This window comes from Vidua chalybeata, chromosome 19 (genome assembly GCF_026979565.1).
Source record: "Vidua chalybeata isolate OUT-0048 chromosome 19, bVidCha1 merged haplotype, whole genome shotgun sequence".
Taxonomy (NCBI): domain Eukaryota; kingdom Metazoa; phylum Chordata; class Aves; order Passeriformes; family Viduidae; genus Vidua; species Vidua chalybeata.
The window spans coordinates 9717811-9742537 of NC_071548.1; the positions used below are offsets into that span (position 1 = coordinate 9717811).

A 24727-nucleotide genomic window follows, 5' to 3' on the forward strand; every position below is an offset into this window, starting at 1 on the left:
AGCTTCTTTTCAAAAGTAGCAGTCTCATTAGTACCTCAGACTTCCCACTTAATTATTTAAAAATCCATCCTCAGGGAAGGTGAGTTCAAAATACTTAGGTTTAATACATTTCTTTTGATTGGAAACACATAAAAATATATTAACCTTGGAACAATAAGACTGAGCTTTTTAAATTACCTTGGTTTGATATTAATATAATGTGAGCAAGCATGACAAAGATACAGCTGCTGGCCTTCTCATTGCATTTAAATTTATCCATCAAATGCAGATTTCTAGTAAGCTTGGAAAAAGGAAAATTCCTTGGCCTAGCAAAGAAAACCGAGTTACAGCTGCCAGCTGATCTAAGACACAAAACTGAAACTACAGCAAGTCCCCTGTTCAGCATCCATAACCCAAATTGCAACAGAGGACTCATAATTATTGAAAAAAACCAAATTAGCTGTATTCCAACATTTAGCATTATGAATGGAATTAAACACATCTGCATGTGTGGGTTCCACATCCTTGCCACGGTCTTCAGGAGCTGTGTACAACACAGACATGCTACTCCACAAGCATCTGCAGCCTTTGTTCTTTCCTTGCATTTTCCTCCTGGAATATGTTGACTGTGAAGGGTAAAAGTAAAGCAGAGACTGCTTCTTTAATGCATGCAAATTTTGGTGGGACAGTTTTATTTGTAATCCAAAATTCCATGCATATATGTAGCCTAAAAAACCTGGTTAGAGATCTTCATTCTGTTCCCAAGTGTCATTAAGGGAAGGGATTGGAGAGGAAACTGGTTCACTATGAGGTTCTGGAAGGGAAAAACATCCCCTTATGCTTATTTTTCTTATCACTTCACTTCAGACACCTTGCACTGCAGACATCCAAAACTTGTAATTTAGGCTGTGCAATGCCAATAGAGAGAAACAAACTTGGTGTGAATCACTGAGGCCTCTCCAATGATTAAGAACTGAACCAGGCAAATAATTCAGAGGCAGTTGTCTCAAGTCAGATGAGACAGATTCCACTGGTGCGCCTAAAACACACCAAATTACACGAACATGAAATTGCTTTTAGCCTGCCTGGACTTATTTGGGGGAGCAAAGCTTTCAGGTCCTTATTTTCTGGTTGTCCTCTGCACTGCCACTCCTAAAGCCAGCAAAGCCCACAGATTTGGAGTGCTGAAAAAACCTGCAAGAAATTCACTATCTGATTTTGCCATACATTTATGTGCACAAAATAACTTGAGGTGGGGAGGGGGGAGAAACAGAAAATGAATTCTTACAGGCAAAGGCACAGACATGACCATATTTCCTCCATAGACAGCAGGTACATATAGAATACTTGTCCCAGTGTGTGGATCTATCCTTTGAACAGGACTTGGAGATTTCCCCAGATTGGGGTGAGGTCCCAGAGGAGGAGGGGGAGGAGTATATGCTCGGATAGGATTTCCAATTAGAACAGAAGGATTGGGCTGAACTGAAAATAAAGATAAAAATAACAGATATATACATACCAAAAAAAGAAGATATATATACACAAAAAGAACACGAAGATGACCATTTCTTTGTTTTTTCATCCTAACAGTATCTATCTTGATAAAGCAAGCGTGCAACTCTCTAACAGCATAGGTCTGATACACCAAGAGAAAGCATTAATCAAATCCTGTATTCCATTTCAAAAACTTGAAGAGGCAGAAAATATGAGTTGAGATACAGAAAAACAGGTAGCTGGTAAGTGCATTAATGAAAGATTGTCCCAAACCAATTAAATACACTGACAGTCAGAGTGGCTGTTAAGCACTGCATCCAAAACTAAAATAACCCTCCTTTCTTTAGTAGGGAAGACAAGCTCTAAACTAATGCTTTTCCAAATTAGTAACAAAATTGTTCAGCTGTTGCATACTACCTTGCAAAGGTATGATCAGTAATATCTGGATGTATGACAGCACAATTTAACTTCAAAGTACCCCAGAAAACAGTGCATGCAAAATAATGTCCAAACCCTTCTAGTGCAAATACCCTGGCACAGGGCTGTGCATGATGAATTTCAAACACAGCTATTTTTTTTTTTCCAAAGGCCAACAACTGTGTTTATGTTAAAGCTTCAAAATAAGTGCACACAACACCTATAAAAGGTGAGCCTCAGAAATACCAAATGTCCACTTCACAGTCTATGATCTGATTCCCATATGCAAACAACAAGGAAATGGCTTTCAAACAGATAAGAGGCCAATACTCAATGTATGTCAAACTACTGTCAGCTTCAGTGGGCTCAGGAATTCCCCCAGGAACTGCAGAGGCACTCACCAATTCCATCAGGTGGGAAATGGTCGTTCTGATTATGATGATGGACCTTGCCCTTTAAATGAAAAAAAAACAGTAATAGTGATCTTTGCATTCTTACACAAACCAAAGCTTTTTATTTCAAGTGAACATGATAATTAAACATAAAACAGAGTTTGAAAGGAGTCAGCCCAACAGCTTATTCTTACACATTCAACCATCCAGTTCCTCCACCTGCCTATGAATCCACAAAGCTGGACATAAAACAGCACTAATTCAATTAACCAGTGGGTCATTACAACTCCCTCTGGGAAAACCCTCTCCCAAGGCCCGTTTTCAGCTGCAAAGAGAGTTACAGCAGGTATTTTGAGTTTCTTTTCTCTCCATTTTATTTCCCACTGTCCCACACCTTTCAGGAGCAGCACCCAGGACCAATGTAACCCTCAGTACTCCTCTGCCACGGCAGCTTCAGTGGAAGCACGATCCATTTTCTGCTCCAGGTTCCAGCTCAAGAATGCTGGAGACAAAGGAGCTGCCCCCAGTTTTACTCAGTTGCTCACCCAGCCCCATGAGACATTGTCTCCCTGCCCCATCTCATTTATCAGCTTCTGGGCTCTGGCTCCTCTGTGACTGCTCCCCAAAAGTGCAACACAGGAGAATAAACAACCCCAGTGCTGGGGGGAAACTGTTCTTCCTTGGTGAAACATTGGAAAAGGATTTTAACAGACCTGAGTTATCCCTCCCACCTTCTCATGAGTTTGCAGCATCAGCTAATTAGTTAATATTCATAAACTGTGAGCACATATTCCACTGCCAGTATGCTCTCAAGTCCTTTGCAGCACAGAAACACTTTGCTTAATCTGGACCTAAGTACATTCACAAATTTGAAATAAATCTAGAAATGCTTTGATGCTGCAAAACTTTTCTTGCCCAGGAGATAAGTCTAGGCAGTTTTCCAGCACTCTGAGCAAATTAGTCAGGGTACAAAAACAGGTTGTTTGACAATGTTGACTCATGCATAAACCAGATTAAAGAACTGGTCTCCAAATTTTCCTCTCATTTGAAAAATGAATTATGGAAAAATAAAATAATAATTGCTTTTCATTGCAGCACTTAAACAAAGGAAGCCTGTTTATTCAGCAGAGAAAGATTCAATCTGAAACCGTGGAGGAGCTATAGCCTTAATCACTCATGGCCAGCACACAGCATTTCTGTATCTGTTACAATGTCAGAGGCAAGCAGCGTGTGCAGAAGTCTGACAAGCCTCTGCTCCAACCTGTCACACCTGTATTTTATAGGTGCCATATTTTTCAAACCAAAATACCACACACTTACATAAGTTTGTAAGAAAATAATGACCTAAGTTTGTAAGAGGAGCTGTCTTGCTCAGTGGGAGCCTCAGTATGTCCCTGGATCAGATTGGTAACTAAAAGTCAACTGGGGCCACCAGGAAGTTGGGGAAGGGAGTTGCTGCCTTTCTTTTTTTCTTTTTCTCTTCAGTTTTGAAGGCTTTACTATTTAAAACTGTCTCTTATGAACTCAATTGTTCCCATTTCTCAAAGATTTTCACACCAAGGCTCATGTCCACACCCATCTCCAGGATACCTAAACCTACCCCAGAACTGATGGTGACTGACAACACTGGAGCACAAATACACTCAGTTTCCTCTAAAAACTCACTGCACCTTTGGAATATAAAAATCCACATTACATAAAGGCTCTCAGAGGAAGCCCAGACCAAGATCTGGGTGAGTGCAGGCAATTTACAGCCTCGTCATTCCTTGGATCCCCCTTCAGTCAACAAACAGGAGTAGAGAGAGTTCTCCAGAGATTTATTCTGACCTGTGATCCTCACTGACTGCAGGAGATGTCTGGGATGATGATGCACCCTGATTTAAGTGCCTGAACCCAGACCCACAGCTGGCAGGCAGCGAGTGGGAGGTAGGAAAGTTGTAAACTCTGAGCTTCATTTACTGTACGTGAACTACCCCGAGGGAAGCTCTGAGTTCTGGAAACTTTCCCTTTCCACATCATCACCTTCAATAAAGGCTGTCCCCATGCAGCTCCGAGCCTCCTTCCCACTGCCATGCCTGGCCAAGCCACACGAACACGGGGCAGGGCTCTGCCCTCCCAGCTCCATGCTGGCCTCTCAGACAAGACTGAAACATTCTCCCTTCTTTAAAATCTAAACAGCAAAGAAGTTTTTAATGTCCCTACATAAATCCAGGAGCAATTCTGCTGAGTAAGAAGTGCTGTTTCTACAAAACCACTTTTCAGCACATGTGAAAGACAAGCCCTGACTTGCACAATGTCCATAAACTCACCACAAAACACTGTATTGAGGACTGTTCTTATTTTTTTTGCTACAAAATACACCAGCACTAGGTTTCAATCCTTCATTTTTAATGTTAAATATACTGTGCTTAAGATGTCTAAAATAAGCAAAACCAACCATCTGCTTTTAAAACTTGAGCAAAGGGAAATGCATCCCTGATCCCAGCTGTATTCTCAGAATATTTGATTATTACCTGTGCTGTTACTGCACACACTTACTACCTGTCAATGGCATTCAGAGGGAAGACTTTATTTAGAATTGTGATACAGGTGGTTTAAACACTTCAGATCTTAAGATGAAAATAGTGTTGGCAGTTGGAACAGCACAAGGGCTTAGTTTACCAACAAACTAAAGCAAAATAAACAGAGCTGTCTACTTACAAGATTCTCACTTTCCCCAACACTCACTCCCCTTTTTTTCCTAAATGCACTATACCTGCATTTTCAAGTACTTTTTTTTTTTTTTCATTCAGGAAACTAAAAGTATTAATAATGATGTTCTATTATTAAGGAAAAGACTGAAGAGCTCATGAAAAATGAGAGTACAGCAGTGGCTTTTAAAGACAATTTTGTAATTTCTGGTTTTCTGTAGGCCCAGTGTTTTGACACATGACTAGAAGCTTTAGAAATCTGGTGTTTGTTTCAGAAAGTAACGCATGCATCTTGATGAAGAAACCAAATGTTCTCCCTTACAAGCTCCCTTTTGGGAAGGACTGCCAAAGGGAAGGCTTTCCTCTTTGTATTAAAACAACCTGTCGTAAAAAATTCATTTCAGTGATACAGCCTGGAACAAAAATGCAAAGCTATGGGAAATATGTGCAGTTCTTCCCTCCTGTACACGGAGTTCATCACAAAGCTGACAACTTGCATTTCAGTTCCATCTCTAAACAAAATTTAATTAAATTACAACCCAAATGATTTTGATATAAACTACAAAGAACTATTAAAACATAATTCATTACTAATATATCACCCCCCAAGAAAGCTCTAAAATTTAGTGTTGTTCTTTATCATCTTAAGGAAGCTATGTATTTTCATCACTTCTTCACCTGCTTTTATAAAAAGACTTGATGAAATTACCACTCAGAGGTAATTTTATCTTTCTGTCCTCCTGATGCTAATGAAATCTGGTCTTCTGAAGGACATTATCACTGAGCTAATCTATGCAATAAACCAGTTTACAACATATTTTTAATTACATCAAAAATTATCTTACATAACTTAAGTCCTTGAATTCTAAATGCTGTTTTTAGACCAAACCAAATCCCTTCTGGCTTTTATTTTGTTGGCTTCTTTTACTCCTTGTCACTGTCTGTATCAACCTGTTGTTTCTTGGGGTACAGTCAGAGCACAGCTTGGGACAGGGACTGGCTCTTGCTCAGAGGGTTTAATCTGATTTATTTAAATCCTGAGTTTCCATGGCTGAAGTTCTCCAGGGTCACTGCAAAGCTGCCAACAAACAGGCCAGAGTGAGCCAAGGTGAGCTTTAGTAAGGAAACAGAGCTTGGACAACCCCAAGCTATATTGCTAAAAACGTCGTGACAATACAAGTCTGGAGCTTTCACTTGAAAATGCTGAGGATCCCTCTGGAATTTGCATTCATATCTGATTGCACTGATGCAATTTTAAAACAAACAGCTTGTTCCATAAACCTTTCATGTAATTTCTCTAGATTCCCTTGCAGCTGCTGACAGAAGCCATCACCAGGAACACTGTACCTTTGGAGGTGACTGCTGCTGTTTGGTGGGGTTGGCTGAGTGCTGATGCCGCAGAGCTCGGGGGATGAACTCGGGGGCCAGAGGGTTCAACACGTAGGTTTTCTTTAACTCCAGAGCTTCCAGCTGAGCTTTGATCTGCTCAAACGTGATGCCATGAAGACTTTCGTTCTCGTGGCACAGGGCAATAAACCTTTCCCAGAATTTCCTATGGAAATGATTTTTACAAACAGTGAGGAAGGCTCAATGGCTGTTATTAAATTGAAAACACACTGAATGTAATTGTGGGACACTTTTATTGTTTGTGTGTGCTTATTTTACACACCAATCCATCACCCTGAACCTGCTCCCTGCAGCTGAACCCCACAGCACAGTGCAAAGCTCCCCAGGCATTCCAAATGGACACACAGCTGTGTCACGTGCATCAGGCCACGGCACTGGCTGGGCACACATTTGATATTAATGCCATGGACAGCTCCGACTCAGAACTTTTTCCCAGAAAACCAAAACCAGCGAACTCCATGCTTAAAATTCTGGAATGTATGATTTAAGACATTTACTGAAGCTCAAATAGTGACAGGAATTACACAGATTCTCAGTCCCAGAAGATGTCAAGAACATTCTCTGAATTTAGGCAGATCCTTCAGTGTAACAAATACCAAAGCTCACAAAAAACAAATACAAAGGGTTTTGAGATATGACCTCAAAACCACTCGAGTGAAACACTTCAGAGGCACATGAAAATTAGTATTTCTGGGAGTTTCTAGAGATTCTTTGAGATCCTCTAGTGGAAAACAAACCAAAGCATGAATTTTAGTACATGTCAGATTTCTCTATAACATACAAAAGTATTTTTGAGCTAGGAAAACAATCACCAGATGATGCATGGCTTGTCTATGAAAATTCTGTTTCCAACTTTTTGGAGGGTGGAGGGGTTATTGAAACCATGTAATAAAAGAACATTCCTCCCTGTCATCTGCTTTCTCATGACATGTCTTTGTACTGTTTTATAAAAAAAAAAAAAAGTCTTTTTTCTTTGCTTAACATCCACAGCAGGATCTACACAAAATTTTACACTTATGATTTTTAGTTTTAACCTCAAAAGGAACTTTTTGGGTGAAGTTACTGATGTTTAAAAGTTATTTAAATATGGTCTGAAGATGTCACTTTAAAAAAACCCAACAAACCTGACTGAGCTGTCTCTTTCAAAAATATAAAGAGTAAAGGTGTGCTTGACTGTAACTCCCGCTTGTTCACCCTTCAGTGATAAGGTCTGGCCTATCAGCAAGCACTGTTCTTTCCCAAAACCTGCAAAATGAGACATTGCTGCACACTGATTGTACCAGCAGTGTCACATTTTGCTGAGTAGCTGACTTTCTGAGAAAGAACAAATGTCTGTCTTGCAAGAATCCTGTGATGCTAGTGATGTTTTTAAGAATTTAAAATCATTTTCCCTAAAAGCCCATTTCTGTTGTGATTTCATAGAGGCAAGAAATGCTCTTTTAAAACTCAGGATGCAAGTTGGCCCTTTTTCTGCATTTTGCTCTAAGGCAAATAGATCTTGCAAGGGTTTAAATGAGAATTAAAAACCAAAATTAAATGCATCATTGGGATGCTTTAATGATGGAATTCCCTCTGATTAATCAATTCAGTCACCAAACCTACTGCCAAGTACCACAAATCCACTGAGACCCATCCACTTTTGCTGAGAGTGCCCCAAGCAGTCTCTCTACACATGGAACACTTGTTCTGGGGTGTAAGGACAGAGAATAAAACCCTGCTGCCTCTGAGTGTGCTCAGGAGTTCAAAGGGGGTGTCTGCCAAAGCAGCTCTGTCTAGTCCAGCTGGAGCACACAGGAATGTAATGATTACCCTGGGCATACTTCACAAAGCTCTCTACAACTATCATTACAGTCTTGACTCATTTTGACAGGTATTAGAATATTTATAAAATTCAAGTACACTCTTAACTTTTTTGAGGTCTGTTTTTGCTAACGAAATGTCACTTCTTTCAGACTTCTCTACTCCTGTTGTACTAAAAAAGAACCATCTTCCCAGCAGCCTCCCTGAGCCCCTCCAGCACTATTTTCAAAGAGTGAATGTTCAATTATTCAGTGAATCAAGACAATGGTGTATTAAAGCGAAAGCTTGAGATACATCTTAATAAAGTTTCAGTGCTCCTTGTTTCTTAATTATCTTTCACTTTTATAATTTGGAGCAGCTCAACATCCATAAACAGCTGCTGGTTTTCAAAGTGCAAACCCAATCCTTAACTGCCAGCCCTGTAATTTATTTACCATGCTGACAGCCTATATCTTCATTTTATTAATTTTTTTCACACCCTATTTCAAATGTTTTGAAGGAGCACTTGGGAGGCACAGGGGCTCCTTCTCATCAGCTCATTACATAAACCACTCCATGCCTAAAAAACCCAGCCAGGTAAAGGGAAAATTGAACTAAACCCACAACAATTATTTCTCTGTCACTAAGATGTTAGAAGCCATTTAAAGCAGATCACTGCATTCATGTACAGATACTCCTGACATGGCCCCAGCAGGGAAGTGGTGAAATTCAGGTTATATTTCATAAATACAGTAAACAAAGGTTTGAATTCCATTTGGCTTTTTCAAATCTAATCTTTGAAAACCACCTCCCTTTTCAATAGAGCAGCAGAAGCAGTGCTCAGGAAAGTAGAACACAACACAGATATAACAACTAACATGTATTTTTAGATTTATTTTAATAATGTAGTCAGTGCACTGTTTCCCCTCTTCGACAATAAGCTGCAGGGTTTATCTCTGATCATCTCAAAATTTCAGCTCTTCCATCGGAAAAAAACCCTTTGAAGAACAAAAACTTGGAACCTTTAACGTAAGTGTTTACATATCTCAGCATTTTCCACATTTCTTCATTTAGGTCTGTAAAATGTAAATTCACTCAAATCTTAACAAGTTTTTTCCTAGTGTCATGAAGACCTATCAAAACATAAATAATGTTTTTCAAGTTTTCTTCCATCCTATGACTGCCATAATATTCAAATACATTACATCGCAATTTTAAACTCCAAATTATGCATTACCTTTATTTGTCTATGAAATTGTAATGGGTATACAAAAAAACTCTACTAGAAAGTAAAATTAAGCATGTTCAATTGTGAAGTGAAATTTTGAGCAATTATAAATATGTTAAAAGACAGTTTGCTAGTGGCCAGGTGTAGGTGTCTCACATTTTTCCCTGTTGTACGTGATGACAATCCTCACTTTCCTGAATCCACCAGTCACAGCTAAAGACATTTTCCAGTACCCTTAGCCCTGATTAACCAAGGAACACAGAGAAAGTACCTGCATCTTCCAATGGAACATAAAGCAATAGGATCTCCAACCACAGCTACCAAGGATTGTGCTCTTGTAATGGCAGTGTTGAGAAGTTTGTAATTAGACAGAAAACCATAATCCAAGTCTTCCGTTGAATCCTCCAGTAGCTGCTCTTTCCTTTTAATTGGAGTTTGTTTATGTTTGCATGTGTGCCGTGTTCGTACTGTGCTGAGGAACAAAACTCTGAACTGTTTTCCTAAAATAAAACAAAAAACATCTCTGAGATAATTGTTGCTATTTCTGCTCCTACCACTGCCCTTGCCAACCAGATGTCACACCTAGATGTTCTGAACTCGTATCTACCCTTCATATGAAGAGCTTTATGCAAGAATAATAAGATTTAAAAATTTTAAAAGATGCACTATAAATAGCATATTCCATTACAAGAATATTTCTTCTTTAAAAAAAATTACTTTTTCACCTTGATATTAATCACTCCTGAACGTTCTGAAATGTTAATTATCTTTACAGCATTGCCTGTGAGTCAATAACAAATCTTGAATTTATTTATTCTACCTTAAAAATAAATTCTGGACATTCTTGATTCATATTTTTAAAATTCTCAAATACATGAATATCCACCATGAAAAAACAGAGCAAACCACTCACTGTCACTCAGTTACTTTATCATCTGCCTTTGTTTATTACCGACTAGAAGTGCAACCTAGCAACAGGCTATGCCTACACAAAATCCTTGTTATCAATGTGATTTCAGGAAGAAACACCTCAATTTTTAGACTCCTTGCAGTTTATTCCACAGATGGAAAAGAAATCAGTAAAACATTTTGAGGCTAAAGCTCTGTTACATTTGTATTTGGAACTCTAAATCCTATCAGTTTGTTAAAAACATTAAAATTCTGTTAAAAACTTATAGCCTTCCACAATTTCCACTCAACTTATTTTTTAAGAAAGGCTGAACTTAATTCTGAGAAAAGATAAAGGTATCTTTTTGAGAAAAGATAAATCTCACATCCATTGAGATAAATGAGATCAAGCTCACATCTCACATCCATCAAGCTGATAGTCAGTGTTGGAGCAACATCTGTATCACAGCTCTCCTTTTGCTCCCACGGCTTGAGGGTAATTTTAGTAAACTCTAGGGTAATTTTATTAAGTTGTTATTGCAGCAGACACATTTCCCCTCGGCCAGCCCAGCTGAGGGGCCAGCCCAGCTGCTCACCCTGCACGTTGAGCACCCTCTCCACGCTGACGTCGGACAGGCGCTTCTTGCGCAGCTCGGCGCGGATGCGGAACACCTGGTCAGCGTACGGGGTCACCACCCCGATGCTGCCGTCGTCCAGCTTGCCCCAGGCCACTGGCCACTTCCTCCTCAGCTCCTCCACACGCTCCACCACTTCAAACACCTTGGGGAAAAGGCAGGATTCTTAAAAGTTATGCCCCACCAAGCATCACTCTTTGATATGGGGAGTTTGAGCTTTAAGGCTTTGAAACACTTACATGACACAGTGTTACACAAGCAATGATATCACTGCATCTACAGTGATACTCTGAAGTATCCTGGAGTAAAACAAGGTATTCACTATACAGCACCCTTTTTTTATCAGGAAATAAGTGTTCCCACAAAAGTCACAGTTAAAATGATAAACTTCAAAATTACATTAATAATCTTAATTTTCATTCTTAGGTTCTTACAAAAATGTCAAGTGCACTAAGACCTTTCTTGCCATACTTGAACTTATTTCTGTAAGTAAATGTACTGCCCAAATCGCTGTAATTTAATTTTTATTCTGCATTTGATATATGTCATCTTATCATGTCTGATAACTCTAGACACAGCATCCATATACCAGAGCACAGTGATCTCCCATTCTAAAGGATACCATTGGGAGTTTCAGATAATTCATCAACTGCTAGTTCCTCTCTGTGAAATACAATGAAATATGCTACCTGAGAAGACTAATGTGTAATAAAACCTGAAAACCTCCCCCTGTGAGGAGACAGCCTCCAAGTAACCTCCTGCCAGAGCAGCTCATTTCAACACACCAGAGGTACTGCACTGCAAAAGGCATTTCTGAGTAATCTTATAGAAGGTTTGTGATTCCTTTTCTTTCTTTTTTTTTTTCAAATAAATATTTCTCCAGCTATTTCAAGCATGGTAATTCATGGTGCTGTTTTCCTACAGCATCACAAATGCAAGCTCAACCTCTTAAAGAAAAAAAAAATCTCTTAATCCTTAAAAAGTTACAAATAGTTTATTTTTGGCAATTTCAGAGGACAGTGAAAATATGAGACTGTTTGTAAACAAGTCCTGAATATTTTTGTGACATCAATTCCTGCATTTAAAAGCCAGCTCTACTGACAAAGGATATTAGAATAAACTTTGATATCTATAAAATCTGTAGCATGAAAATAATGATCTTTTGTAGGTATTTTGGCAAGATTCTCTGAAACCATATAGCTTCTGGGTATGTATTTAGAATTAATACCACATAGGGAAATTTTAAAATGAAGACCAACAAGGGAAAGTGTATTTCCCAGAATAATTCTTAATATAGGCATCAATGAACCACAAGATGCCCCAGTGCAAACATCCATTAAGGGTCAAACAGAAAAAATCTCCCTCATCATCTAATTCCAGTTTTTCCTGCTGGTGTTTAAGGAGCCGTTGTCCTTCATTTCTGCCTGTGGCCATTAATGACTCACAGTTTTCAGACAGTTACTTGGCCACTGAAGATATTTTTAGGTCTTTTACAACTTTTTTTTTTAATGGCAAAGCAATCCAAGTAGATTAATGAAAGCAGTCAGGTGTGCAGAAGTCATTGGAGCTTCTTATTTAGGAAGATATTTTAAGGCAGCAAAGAATGTTAACAAGTGCAGCACAACAACAGCAAACAGGTTTCAAATTGTGCAGCAGAGGAACCCCACCATGATCAACAAGGGGAAACAGGCAGCTCTGCAGTGCTTCATAACAAGCACTACCCAGAAATTCCTCCTGAGCTTATGAAAATCACTGCTATTTGATTTTCCCTCCCTCCCCTCACTGGAGGTGACTGGAAAAAGGCATCTTCCACTATGAAAAGCGTTATCAAGTCAGAAGGTGGGAGGTGGGTGCTGCTGCATGTGTTTGTTTTTGTGGGCTTGGGTTGTTTGGTTCTTTTAAACACAAGGGAAGGAATGAGAATGAAAGTAATTTTTGAAAAATACCAATAAATCTATGTGAAACGAACAGATAGAGAATAAGTTCTCACCTAAAAGAATCTCATCTGCACATTATCAGTTAGACACTGATCCTAAACATATTAAAGGAAATGTGAAATGTTACTCCAGAGGACTCTTATCTGAGTGGGAACATTTCTACAACAGTCAAAGAAATCTAAGTTTTACTTCAAATTGCAGTTACTCTCTGTTGCTAAGATACATCTATCAGAATGTCACATAAATTATCAGGAAAGACAAATCTTCTCTCCTGAAGAATGAGCCTGGGAGAATGAGATGCAGCTTACAATTTGCAGAGAAAAAAAGAAGGTAAATTAGTGGAAATGTTTACTACAATTGCAATTTTCATTACATCATGTTTAGCAAACTCCATGTTCCACTCTTCTAGTAGGGGACAATTTATGTCTTCCACCCACACTGAGCATAAATCAGTAAATTTGGGGGAGTGAAGCTTTAAAAAAACAATCAACAGTAAAAGCAAAGAAGAGTTACCTCTGCATTATTGTAAAAAGCTGTACTATTTTTTTCTTGCACATCTTCTCCACGTGCTGTGAAGAAAGTCAAAGGGTAGAAATCTTTGTGTGCTGGCTGCTTTCCACTTGCCATCAATTTGCCTTCATAGAAAAGTTCGGATGTGTAACTGTAACGAGGCAAAACAGGGTAAAATGTGGAGTCTACACATGAGCTCACTGATAAAATATGCAAATCTCCCTGATGAAATATGCAACCACAAAATACTTCATAAGGAAAACAGAACCACTGATTACTATTCAGCATCTTCAAATGATTTCTCTGAACTGATATTTCCCTTCTACAGACACAGCAGAAGGCACTAAAAATATGCTTCTCCAACACTTTTTCTACAAAGGCTGTTTCTTCTTCTCATCTAAAGCTTGACAAAGTTATGAACATTCTCACTGATGTTTCACTCAGAAGTTCTGATGGCTGGAAACTGGGCAAAAAGAACACTTGCTGTCTGGCACTGGTTATTCCCCAGGCTGGACAATGAGCTTGCTCATGTCACTTAAGAGTCATTGAACTTGGAAGATAAATTTACTACATATTTCGTGTGCACTGAGCACGACGCAGGCCAAGCGTTCAGCTGTCAACCAAGCTTTTCTTCTGTGACTTCTACTCCAGGCTCATCTATGTTGCTAGAGACCAGAAACACAACCAGAATAGAGTTCCTCTGCTGGCAGCAGCCATTCCAGCAGCTGGCTGACTGAAAAAGAAATGAGGCAAGAACTACTTCATGGTGAAAAGTAGGAGGGAAAAGGCAAACTGAATGGAATGAGACAAAAAGGCAGCAAGGAGTGCTGTAAATGATGTATGCCATTGCACAGCAGAGCTAAATTAATGCACTGGCTTCCAGTAATGAGTGAATTTTGGTATCATCTCACTTTCAGTGCTCAGCCTCCAACCTTAATGTTCTTTGGATATCACTCAGAGGCTGCAGAAACCTGAGTAGAGCCTGACATGAAGACAACCAAAGCAGGAGAAGGTGCAGCTGGTGGGTCCATCCAGTTCTTCCAGGATTCCAGCTATTGCAGCTTAAGATGGAAACAGCTGCTCATGGAAAAGCCACAGAAATTTGTCTGCCAGAAAATCACCATCAAGCACTGTAGCCACCCCTGACCTGAACTGGCTTACCCTGAACAACGCTGAAGAACATTGGGCTCCTCTCTGGGTTAGACTGCAGTAGTCACTCCCCAGCAGCCAGGGGGCAAAAACAACCATCTCTTCTGCAAATTAACTTTCAGTAATGAGATCTCATTAAACAACAAAACTTTTCTGTGTGAGCTGTTTTTTCCAATTACAGCTCCAAAGTCAGGCTGAACTAATGGCTCCTTCTTTCCTCCATTTCTCATGGTGTCTCTGCTTCAGTGAGGTAGAGATGATTAATGAGCCCTTCATCTTCCTACACTTCTGTCCTAAGTGTCATGGTCCCATTTGTCAGGGGAAATTCCACAATACACAAAAAAAAGAGACTTGAGACATCTAAAGGGACCACCATGAGAGTGTTCAGCTGGTTTTACCTCACACAGCAACACTTCCCAGTGGAATTGGGCACACTGGACTTTCACCAGAGATCCAACCAGCCCCAGTGGTGTTTCTGCATCCTCACCTTGGTGTTCAACAAAGTGGATCTTTCTTGGAACTCCCTGTCTGAACTCCAGCTGCTGAAGTGAATTTTCATGATCTTTCTAAGGTAAATGACATGGAAGTGATCTCTAAAGAAAAGCTGAAGTGATCCCTTCCTTTACAGATGTTCTCTCATTTCAAACTCAGAAACTCAAAAAATGGGTAAGAAATTCAGCAGCACTCAGCCTATAACTACAAAGTCCATAAAGTGAAGACAGATCAAGCTACATAAAAAAATATTTTACATTCTCACTTTTGATTCCCCAGAGCACTTAAATATTTCTGCCTTCGCTTTGAACACAGTGATAACCTAATTAGTATAACTGGATACCAACATAATATTCCTCAGTACATATTTGAGCCAGGATTTAAACTTTAGCATTTTTCCCCATGATTGCACTTATTCTTTCCAGCACAGCTCTTGGATGAGCTCATTACACTGGCAGCCATTAGTTTATCATAGCATAAAAATGCAAACCCTCTGATTAATGTGTCTTGAAAGAAGTAATAAAAGATGTCAACAATAAAGAAACATGCTCAAAAATTGACCTATTTTTTCCATTCACAGTTGCATATCCATATGTTCCTTACATTGCCCACAGCTTACCATTCCAAGACATTCCACCCCAGTAAATCTAAAATTCTGAAATGGTTCAAAGAAGCACAGAGCCTATATAATAAACTGATGGGTGGTTAAAAAGGGGAAGTTGGCTCTTCATTGGTTTAGTGTGCAAGCAGCCAAAGCATCCCCACCTGAATGAGGGCTCTGTCCCACAGCCCTGGCAGTTGTTCTAGGAGTCCAAATAACCACACAGAATTACTAATTAACTTTGAAACAAGTAAGATTTCATGACAGAAACACTCCAGCTGTGCTTGGCTCTTTTGTTCACTCGCAGCAGTCAGAAGAAGCACATGATAGAGTGAAAAAGTTCACACCTACTTGATGATTGCTTCATGGGAGCGATAGTTCTCACAGAGCAGGATCCTGCACGGGAACTCGGCAGGGTAGTGCTCGTAGAGCCGGTCGAGCAAGGAAACGTGAAGGTTTCTCTCCCTGGCAAATTCACTGTAGACAAAAGGACTGAGCTGTAATAGACACACACACACAAAGAAAATGTAACTAAATGGGTGGACTCGGAATTTCACGCTCCCAACATATGTATTTGCATCAACCCAAAAATGAAACCTCCCTTTCACTAGACATTCATTGCTGGAAGACACAGACCATGGTTATTCCAAAGAAATGCTCCTGCCTCCCAGAAAAGTAACAAAAGACCAGCATGGTCTTAAAGGAACAATAAAATACTCCATAACTATGCCAAGAGCCCTTCTATTTACATTTAACACTCCCAACTGTGTTTAGAATGACTTTACACCATTATTCTGACAACCACTTCTACAATAAAGTTATTACCACAAATAGTACATATCAGAAAACAAAGAAATTTTAGTACCATTTAAAAAGTTAAATAGAAATGTTGTTGAAAAAAACAAAAACCCAGTGACCTATTTACTGTTACACTAAACTCCTACTACCAACATCTACTATAGCAGGAAAAATAGAATCAAAGAAGATGAAAATGAGATTCTTAAAATACAATTTCCAAGTGTAGAAATTAAGCCAATCTATTTTGTCATTATTAATTCATATGATTCAGCTACATATTAGTTTTTGAAATTTAAATAATGGACATCTGATAGAGGATCTTCTGTAAGACCCTGAGCTATAGAGCAGCCTGAGCCACACGGGCCCTGGGAGGAATTCATCCACACAGATGGGCTGATGAGATCTAGCCTGAAGTAAGAATTCCAAACTCTTGAAAAGCACTTTGAGAGCAGTATTTAAAAAGCACTACCCCAGTCCTTGGCATTACTAATATCATTGAAATTATCCATTTGTATTAAATTATTAGTGGCAACACCATTCTGAGTTTGTTACTGTACCAAAGCAAACATCCACCTTACTGCTACTGTAAGATGCAAAGAGAATTAAATGCAAAACCATAAAAACAAATAAATCTGGCCTAAATCAATAAAGCAAGTAAAGCTGACTTTTCCAAGCATGCTTTCTCATGCCTACAGGCTGAAAAATGACAGGCATAATCAGTGTTTTAAACTCTCCAAACCAAGCAGCTCCCAGGCACTTTGCAGCAACATAAAAGCACTGGCTAGTTTCAGCTTCCCATTTCTCACTTGTTCAAATCTTCACCAGATTAGATGCTTCCAATAAAAATTTAAAGTTCTCTCAATCCTAATTCTCCATATTCTTGAATTCTTTTAAAAATCAATATAAACTCCTGACTGTAATAAATATCCTAATATCTTAAACAACATCCCTGGAATTCTCCTTGGCTTCCCCATCTATTATATGATTTGGTGCAGATAAATAACTTAAATATATAAATACAAATATTATACACATGCACTTCATACTCAAAAATTGCATAGCTCTTACCTGCATATGGTCTCCAGCCAAGACAATTCTTGTGTTTTTATTAGCTAATGCTAGAGGCATAATCGTTTCACACTCCATAGCTTGAGCAGCTTCATCTAACAGAATGTGTGTAAAAAACCCTGTAAAACAGAGAGATCAGCAAATAAATGAAACTTGAAATTTGCTGAAATGAATCTTGATAAAAAGAACTTGAACTTAACATTCTTTATTCTGATAGTAACCAAAAGTAGAATTTTAAAAAGTATGGCTTACACAAATTAATTTCTAGCAGCTACTGAAAACCACACAATTTTCACACCCATCAAATGACCAACAGTGGTCACCTGGTTGCCAGTGACATTAGCAGGAGCCCCCAGGTCTGCCTCTTTCTTGTGATACACATGAAATTAAACACATTTTATCTGAACCCTCCTTACCCCAAGAAGAAATATCTCTTGGCAAACCATCCCTCAAGAGGTTTCTCAAATCTGAAAGTTATTTTGCCACCATGAGACTTGAAGAGCTATGGACAGTGACAAGGAATTCCTCATGTACTTGAGTCCTAGTAACTATTTTATATACTAAAGTTCCCATTAAAATTGCACACATACCTGAGCACTTTGCTGGTTATGGGCTTAAAGGAATGTTGGGGGGGAAAAAAGGAACAGAAGTTGAAGGAAAATTTAAATTCAATCTTATGATAATATTGGACCAAAGGTTTGGTGGGAATCTATGCACTGGAGAACATGCACTTGAAAAAAAACTTGGCCACTGTAGACTTATATTTTATGAAATCTAAACTCAGGACAGGTATAGAAGTGGTTTTATACACTGATGTTTGTGATATATTAAGGTTGAAAACAAAGTATTAGAGGACTTAGTGCACCATCCAATTCAGATTACATACATAAAAATGTAGCAATTTCCTTTGGAAAATACAAATTTCATACAGCTGCACACACATTGCTATGGCATGACTGTACACAGCCCACTGCAAAACAAAGCAGCTATTTCTATCTAAAGACCCAAAAATATTTACCATAAATTCCATATTAGTTTTCTTTGTTGCAACAAATGCTTAAATGTAGCCATAAACAACTATTCCTAACCACTTAGGTAAAGAAATTCCATGTTCTCCAAAAAGCAGATGGATTTAATTTGGAGATCAGGAAAATAATAAACCCTAAGCAGCCTCTGCCCCAAAAAATCAGTCTAATATATTTCAGTTTAGAAAACAACCCTAAATGTATCATGTTAACAAAGACAGGGCTTGTATGTGTGGGAGTTGCTTGAAAAGCTAAACAATTCACAAAACAAGGGAAAAAAGCTCTCTGTTATTTATGCTTACATGCTCCACTGAGTAATGACCTTAATGAGCATAATATTCAAAGTCAGAATCTCAAACAGAATTTTCCCTCTTGGATCTCAGAAACACCAGATCATAGATAGTACTGCTTCTTTATTTAGTTTGTTTTTTAAAGAAGAAAAAAAAAAAAAAAGAACAAGCAAAAGGTTAATTAGAATGCCAGCAGTTTACAGCTTTGTAATAAACATTTATTCATAAAAAAACAAATGAGCATGTTAAGATTATCATCATTTACTTTATTTTTTAACAGTTCCAAGAATTGGGTAAGGGACCAATAGTGGCAAGAGGAAGGTATTTCTTAAGCATGGACACTTCTTGTCTGGAAATTCTCTTACCTGGTTCAAGATCCAGCTGACATAGGTACTGTGATGTATTTAAAGTAACAACTACTACTCGTTGCTTAAGAATGTCTTCTTTCTGTGGCATCTGAAAGGTGGAATGTGTGCTTGAAATCAAACAGTACTGATGCACAACTGGGTGAACAGTCTTTACCCAGCGATTTCGGAAATATACCCTAGGAAAGAGAAAGGGGCTTATTTTCCATGAGCTTTGGACACAGCCTCATATTTCAAATATTTCAAACACTAATATTCTGTTTTCTGAAAAATAAACATCATCTTCAAGAAGAAAACAGCACAACTATGCAGAATTACATGCTAAAATGTCTTGGATTCACCTTCTATTATTGCAGTGCAGTTTTACATACATGAACAGCTAGCACGTTTTATTTCACATCTGTAAATTCTTCAAATATTTATGTCCTGTCATCCTCACATCAATGCCTATTTAATATTAAACTTAAAATAAACTAATTTTTAAATAAATATTTGCTGAAAGACCTGCAATGTAACTATAGCCCAGAGTATGGAACTGACAGTGGTCTGCACATCTCAGCCACTGCAGCTGATATATTAAATATATTCCAATCCTGTTGTTCCTTTCACCCATCCCATGTGTTGTCTGAATTCTACAAACCAAACATGAGGTGGATTCATCTTTTTATCATACAGGGCCATAACTGTGATACTCTGGATAAAAGAATGGGAAAACAGTGCCAGAAGTTTGGAGTCTAAAATATAAGGACATTGCCTGGACTTCAGACTGGACCCTTCAATGACACATCAGGTCATTTTAACCACCATCCCATGGGATCAGTGATGAATTTTTCTCAGGAAGGGATGACCTGTTACAGACAGTTTGGCTACATGGAAGAGAAACACAGAAGACACAAAGGCTGTGCCCCAAAACACACAGGACAAGTAACTCCACAGGGTGAACACATCCAGCAAGGAGCTGGGTAAAGGTGCCTTGTGACACCTCCATCAGGTGTTCCTCACCACCACAATCTCTATCAATAATTAAAAATCTGAAGTAGAACCTTTAAACTACAAGAAATTATTGTACAGAAATTGAAGTTTAAATTCATTTCCAAAGATGAAATTAATTAAATTAATTTCAGTTCTAAATATGGGATTTAATGCTGTTCGTTTTATCTATTCATTATTTTATTTCTCCTGCACCCATAGTTCAAATCCCAAATCATTAATAAAGTGTTTGGAAATGTGTAATTATGCACCTAATTGCAGAGCATGATTGCACTGGCTGGACTCTAGATATCACATGTCCACCCACGTCTGAAAATTACAGCTGAGCTCCATGTGATGTGAGAGAAACGAGTACCAGCATTAGAATAAATCTGGTTTGTGAAGATACATTGTCCATTTTGGACAAAATTAAATTCAAATGCACCTCAGTACCCTGAATAATTTTTGATTTGACAACACAACCAAGGCTAATCCACACTTGGAGACCAAAGGTAACTCCAGGTAAAACTGGGTTCAGTGCAGGAACAACCCCCACACTCCTGAGTCATTCTCAGAACAAGAGGCTTCTAATGTTACCCCCACAGATTTATTTCTTCTCAGCTATCAAAGGGGAAAGCTTTATTTGATAAACTGTTATTACACCAAGTCATGGCCTAACATCTACAACAAGGGAGCAAGATAACCCCTGCTCCACTTATCCAGCTTTTTAATCCTCAGCTTTTGTGTGCTTCACTTTCCCAACCTTAACTGAGGTTATACTTACCCAGCACCTCACAGGAACACTGTGAGCATTACTGAGTTTATTGGGAGTTTATGTTTGTAAAGCACTTTGAGATTCTTGGATGAAAGGTGCTATTGAAATGCAAAATATTATGGTTATTAGACATTATTATACCATGCACTGTCTTTTATTACAAAAATTCAACTGTGGGTGACTCACAGATTGGCTGACAGCATTTCAAACTGCATTGCTGCTTACCCATTAATTTCTTTTATTTTGATGTGAGATCAAATAGGTATCCCAGAGCTATTATTCACCACTGGCATAAAAACACCTGACAGATGTGACTACTTCGAAAATGTCATGAGAGGAGTTAAGCCTCACTGAACAAGGACCTTCTTTCTCAGGTGCAACTCAGGCTAATAAAATCACCCATAATTTCATTATTAGGTATTTTTTCCTCCAAGCTGGAAGAATCAATTACAAAAATGGGGTTTACCAGCTTAACACAAATCATAACATTTCACCCTGCAACTTGCCCTTAACTTCTGATTAAACGAAAGACTGAACTTCTGAAATGTTTTGTCTTAACCCTGCACAAGCAGAATCCCTGAACTCCAGCAGTCAGGTAGTTACTAATCAAAACACTCATTAGCATCCACAACACACTTTATTATTATTTGGGTCCAAAGTGGGAAAAAGCTGCAGCCACTTTGTACCACTTTGTACAGAACCCAAACCCAGCTTACAAGAGAGATTTTTCTCCCATCACATGCCTCATGTCAAGGCTTTAATTCTGGAGAAATGAAAACCTTGCAGGTTAAGGTTTACCCAAACCACAGGCAGAGAAATTACTGGCACATACATGGAGCTTTGCCTCAAAATGGAAATCCCAGAAGATTATAGATTAGGGACTCAATCTTCTGCAAACAAAGGCACTGAATATATCCACTGTATTTAATGCTTGGTTAACATGCAAGGAATCTGCATTTCCTTTGGAAATTTATTTCTAATTGTGGCATCTGGGTACCTAGAATAGAAGCCTCAATTTCTGTGCTTCTCCAGCCAATGAGGCAAAGAATGCAAGAAGCTGGCAGCTGACCTGCCTGTGCTTCCATCATCTTCCCTGCCATGGCATCACAAAAGAAATTTTCCCCAACTATTTCAACTAAGTGTCAGTCAAATCAAGTAGTTCCAGGCTGGGATTGCTTCTAGCCACTTAAAATACACTTCTAAAATGTAATAAAGGGGGAGTCTGGAGTCAGAACCTCTGAGGGAGGCTAAAAGGAGTTTCATTTGCACTCCTGTCCTACAACAGTGACTTCTTCTGGTGACTCCTTACAGCAGTGGGGACTAAACTTCAGTTCTTCAAGACTTCCTTTCCCTGTTCTGAACTTGACTCCTCTCAGTTCAGAATAGAAAGGCCAGGACTCTGCCCTCCAATAAACCTTTCTTGGATACATCCCACCTCCTCAGCTTTGGTGCTGTTACTGCTCACCTGAAATCCCCCAAGTAAAAAGAGCACAAAAACTCAGAGGGAAAGGAATCTAGCAGAGTAATTTCATGTCTCTCTTAAGAGACTACTAAAAAAGAAATAAATCTAACTAGTTCCAAGAAGCCTAAAGGAAACTTTAAAAGCACCTGATTTCCCTCTTCCATTTCTTTAGATCCATCTCCAAAGAGAGGCTCATTCTCACAAACAAATTTGTTCCTTGGGATGCAGAAAACATGTGAAAAACCTGTCCTACAACTTGAAAGTTGTCTTTTTTTAATCCCTTTTTCCTTTAAGGATAGATAAGATGGAAGCTAGAGTTTCAAGAAAAAGGTCATTGGCAGAAGAGTAATTTATTTTCCAAACTAACATTTGCTAAGATGAATTAATTCCATTTTCAGTACAAGATCTCATTTGGAAAAAGGGGCAATGGTCTTTTAAAACCTGCTGGTGGTTTTTGGTCTGGGTTGCTGTTTGCTTTCTTTTTTAATTCAACTCTGGCTCCTATGGGTTATTTTTTATAACCTGGATAATTCTCAGCTAGCAGCCAGATACTGAAGCTACCTGGTTGCAGGATATATGCTGAACTTACACATGAATGTTATGATCAAAGTAGTAAAAAAAATTAACTGAAAGGGTTTCAGTGAGGTATTTTTAACAGAATCACCTTATTTCTTGACATTGCTGAACTGAAAATATTAGTTTTATTTATTCCTAAGCAAGACCATGCATAGGAACAAATAAAAATACTCAATATACAAATAAAGGCTGGATCAACATCTTTCTTTTCCCTTAGTATTCCATAGAAAACCAGTGTATGGAAACAACTAAATCTGAAATATGCAAGTAAAATAATACTAAATTAATATTACAATAACACCTCAACCACTGCCCAGCAATATACAGAGGAATTGCTGTTATCTGCTTGCTGGAGTTTTTAGGAGAGGGTAATAATCTGAATTCTCCTGCTACAGTGCTCTCCTCCCTCAGCACCCACCTCCAGAAGGTTCCAGCAGCTGATGGAGACAGGCACATCCACGGAGTAAAAGAAAATACAAATCAGGAGCCAATTACTCCCTCTTCCAGCTCTGACTCACCATCTAAAGGTGCCTGGCTGCCCCTGCACACTAAAAATCAGGTGTCTCACCATCAAACAGAAGCACTTAATCCAGGCTCTCTCCTCCCAGCTGTAGCTTGGGTTTGGGTTTCATTCCTTCAGAAACATTTCTGCATTCATTTACATAAGTATATGAAATTGTTTCAGTGTCAAGTTTCTCCAGTAAAAGGCAGATTTTGGAGTGTGCCCCTAATGCAGTTGACTCATCTAATCAAACCCAGGGGCATAGGTCTTTTCTGGGTAATAATTTGTTTATGGGCATCAGGACTATGAGAATTTGGCCTTCAGGCTTCACTGGTATTTCATTTAGGTGCAGAAGTTAGATTTAACATAAATTCTCACTGTTCACTCTGACTCTGTATTTTCCAAAGGGCATAGGAAGTTATTTTATTAAGAGATAATACAAATTTATAACGTGATATTTAAACAAAAAGCCCCACAAACTGTACTTTTCAAACTTTTACGTCACATCATTGACAGGATAATTTATTTAATGTACATCTTACCCATGGAAATATCTACATGGTTTTCAGTACAAAACGTTAAATGATTTAGGTCTCCTTCTTTTAAAACAACATAAATATTAAAAAATACTGTGTTTCTCCCCACTAAGCAAACTCATCACTTGTAGAGTAAATAAGGGATAAAATCTACAGCAGTGTTCAGTTATTTAGAAACACAGTGAACTCTGCAAGCAGCACATCTACCTTGAATAATTAACTGCTTCCACTCCACTTGATGCTTCCTTTTAAATACTGCAAGAGGCTCAGATCCCCCTGTTTAATCTAAGAGTAATGATTTTAATTTGAAAATACACCTTTATGACAGTCAATAAGGGAGGTACATCCATAAATAATTTTGAACGGGGAGTCTCACACAGCTCCAGTTTGGATTCAGAAAAATTGACCTTTAACTCCTGCCAGAGCAGGTTAATGCACTTTGTGCTCAAACAACATTATCTGTCAGATTTTTTATCTGAACCATACATTGTGGATCCATTAACATATACACACAACTGCAGAGGTGCCTCAGTTTTCTTAAACTTCAATTTTTATAGAGGTGTCCTGACTATTTGAACAGCACCAGACAATCTACAGCAGCTCTTTCTTAAGGCTTTATAACAAATACTACAACAATTAAATTTCATTTCAAACGTTCAGTGACTTTTAAGTTATGTGCTGTGATTCCCTTGGCAAATACACAAATAAATTTTAACCATAAGAAATATACCACTTTTTATGTTTTTCGTATTTCTGAGACTGG

The 24727-nt window shown here is 38.5% G+C and overlaps 1 protein-coding gene across 3 annotated transcripts in view; it reads right to left on the reverse strand.

Annotated features, from left to right (window-relative positions):
* The window catches only part of HELZ (helicase with zinc finger), an 85833-nt gene that overhangs the window by 13782 nt on the left and 47324 nt on the right, over positions 1 to 24727 (reverse strand). For all 3 annotated transcript variants that reach the window (XM_053960260.1, XM_053960261.1, XM_053960259.1), the window contains exons 16-24: positions 19145 to 19323; positions 17465 to 17583; positions 15950 to 16095; positions 13360 to 13507; positions 10871 to 11054; positions 9658 to 9886; positions 6320 to 6524; positions 2292 to 2343; positions 1268 to 1461 (exon numbers count right to left, since the gene is read on the reverse strand). In XM_053960260.1, coding sequence (XP_053816235.1) covers positions 1268 to 1461; positions 2292 to 2343; positions 6320 to 6524; positions 9658 to 9886; positions 10871 to 11054; positions 13360 to 13507; positions 15950 to 16095; positions 17465 to 17583; positions 19145 to 19323 — 1456 coding nt within the window. The remainder of the gene's footprint in view (positions 1 to 1267; positions 1462 to 2291; positions 2344 to 6319; positions 6525 to 9657; positions 9887 to 10870; positions 11055 to 13359; positions 13508 to 15949; positions 16096 to 17464; positions 17584 to 19144; positions 19324 to 24727) is intronic.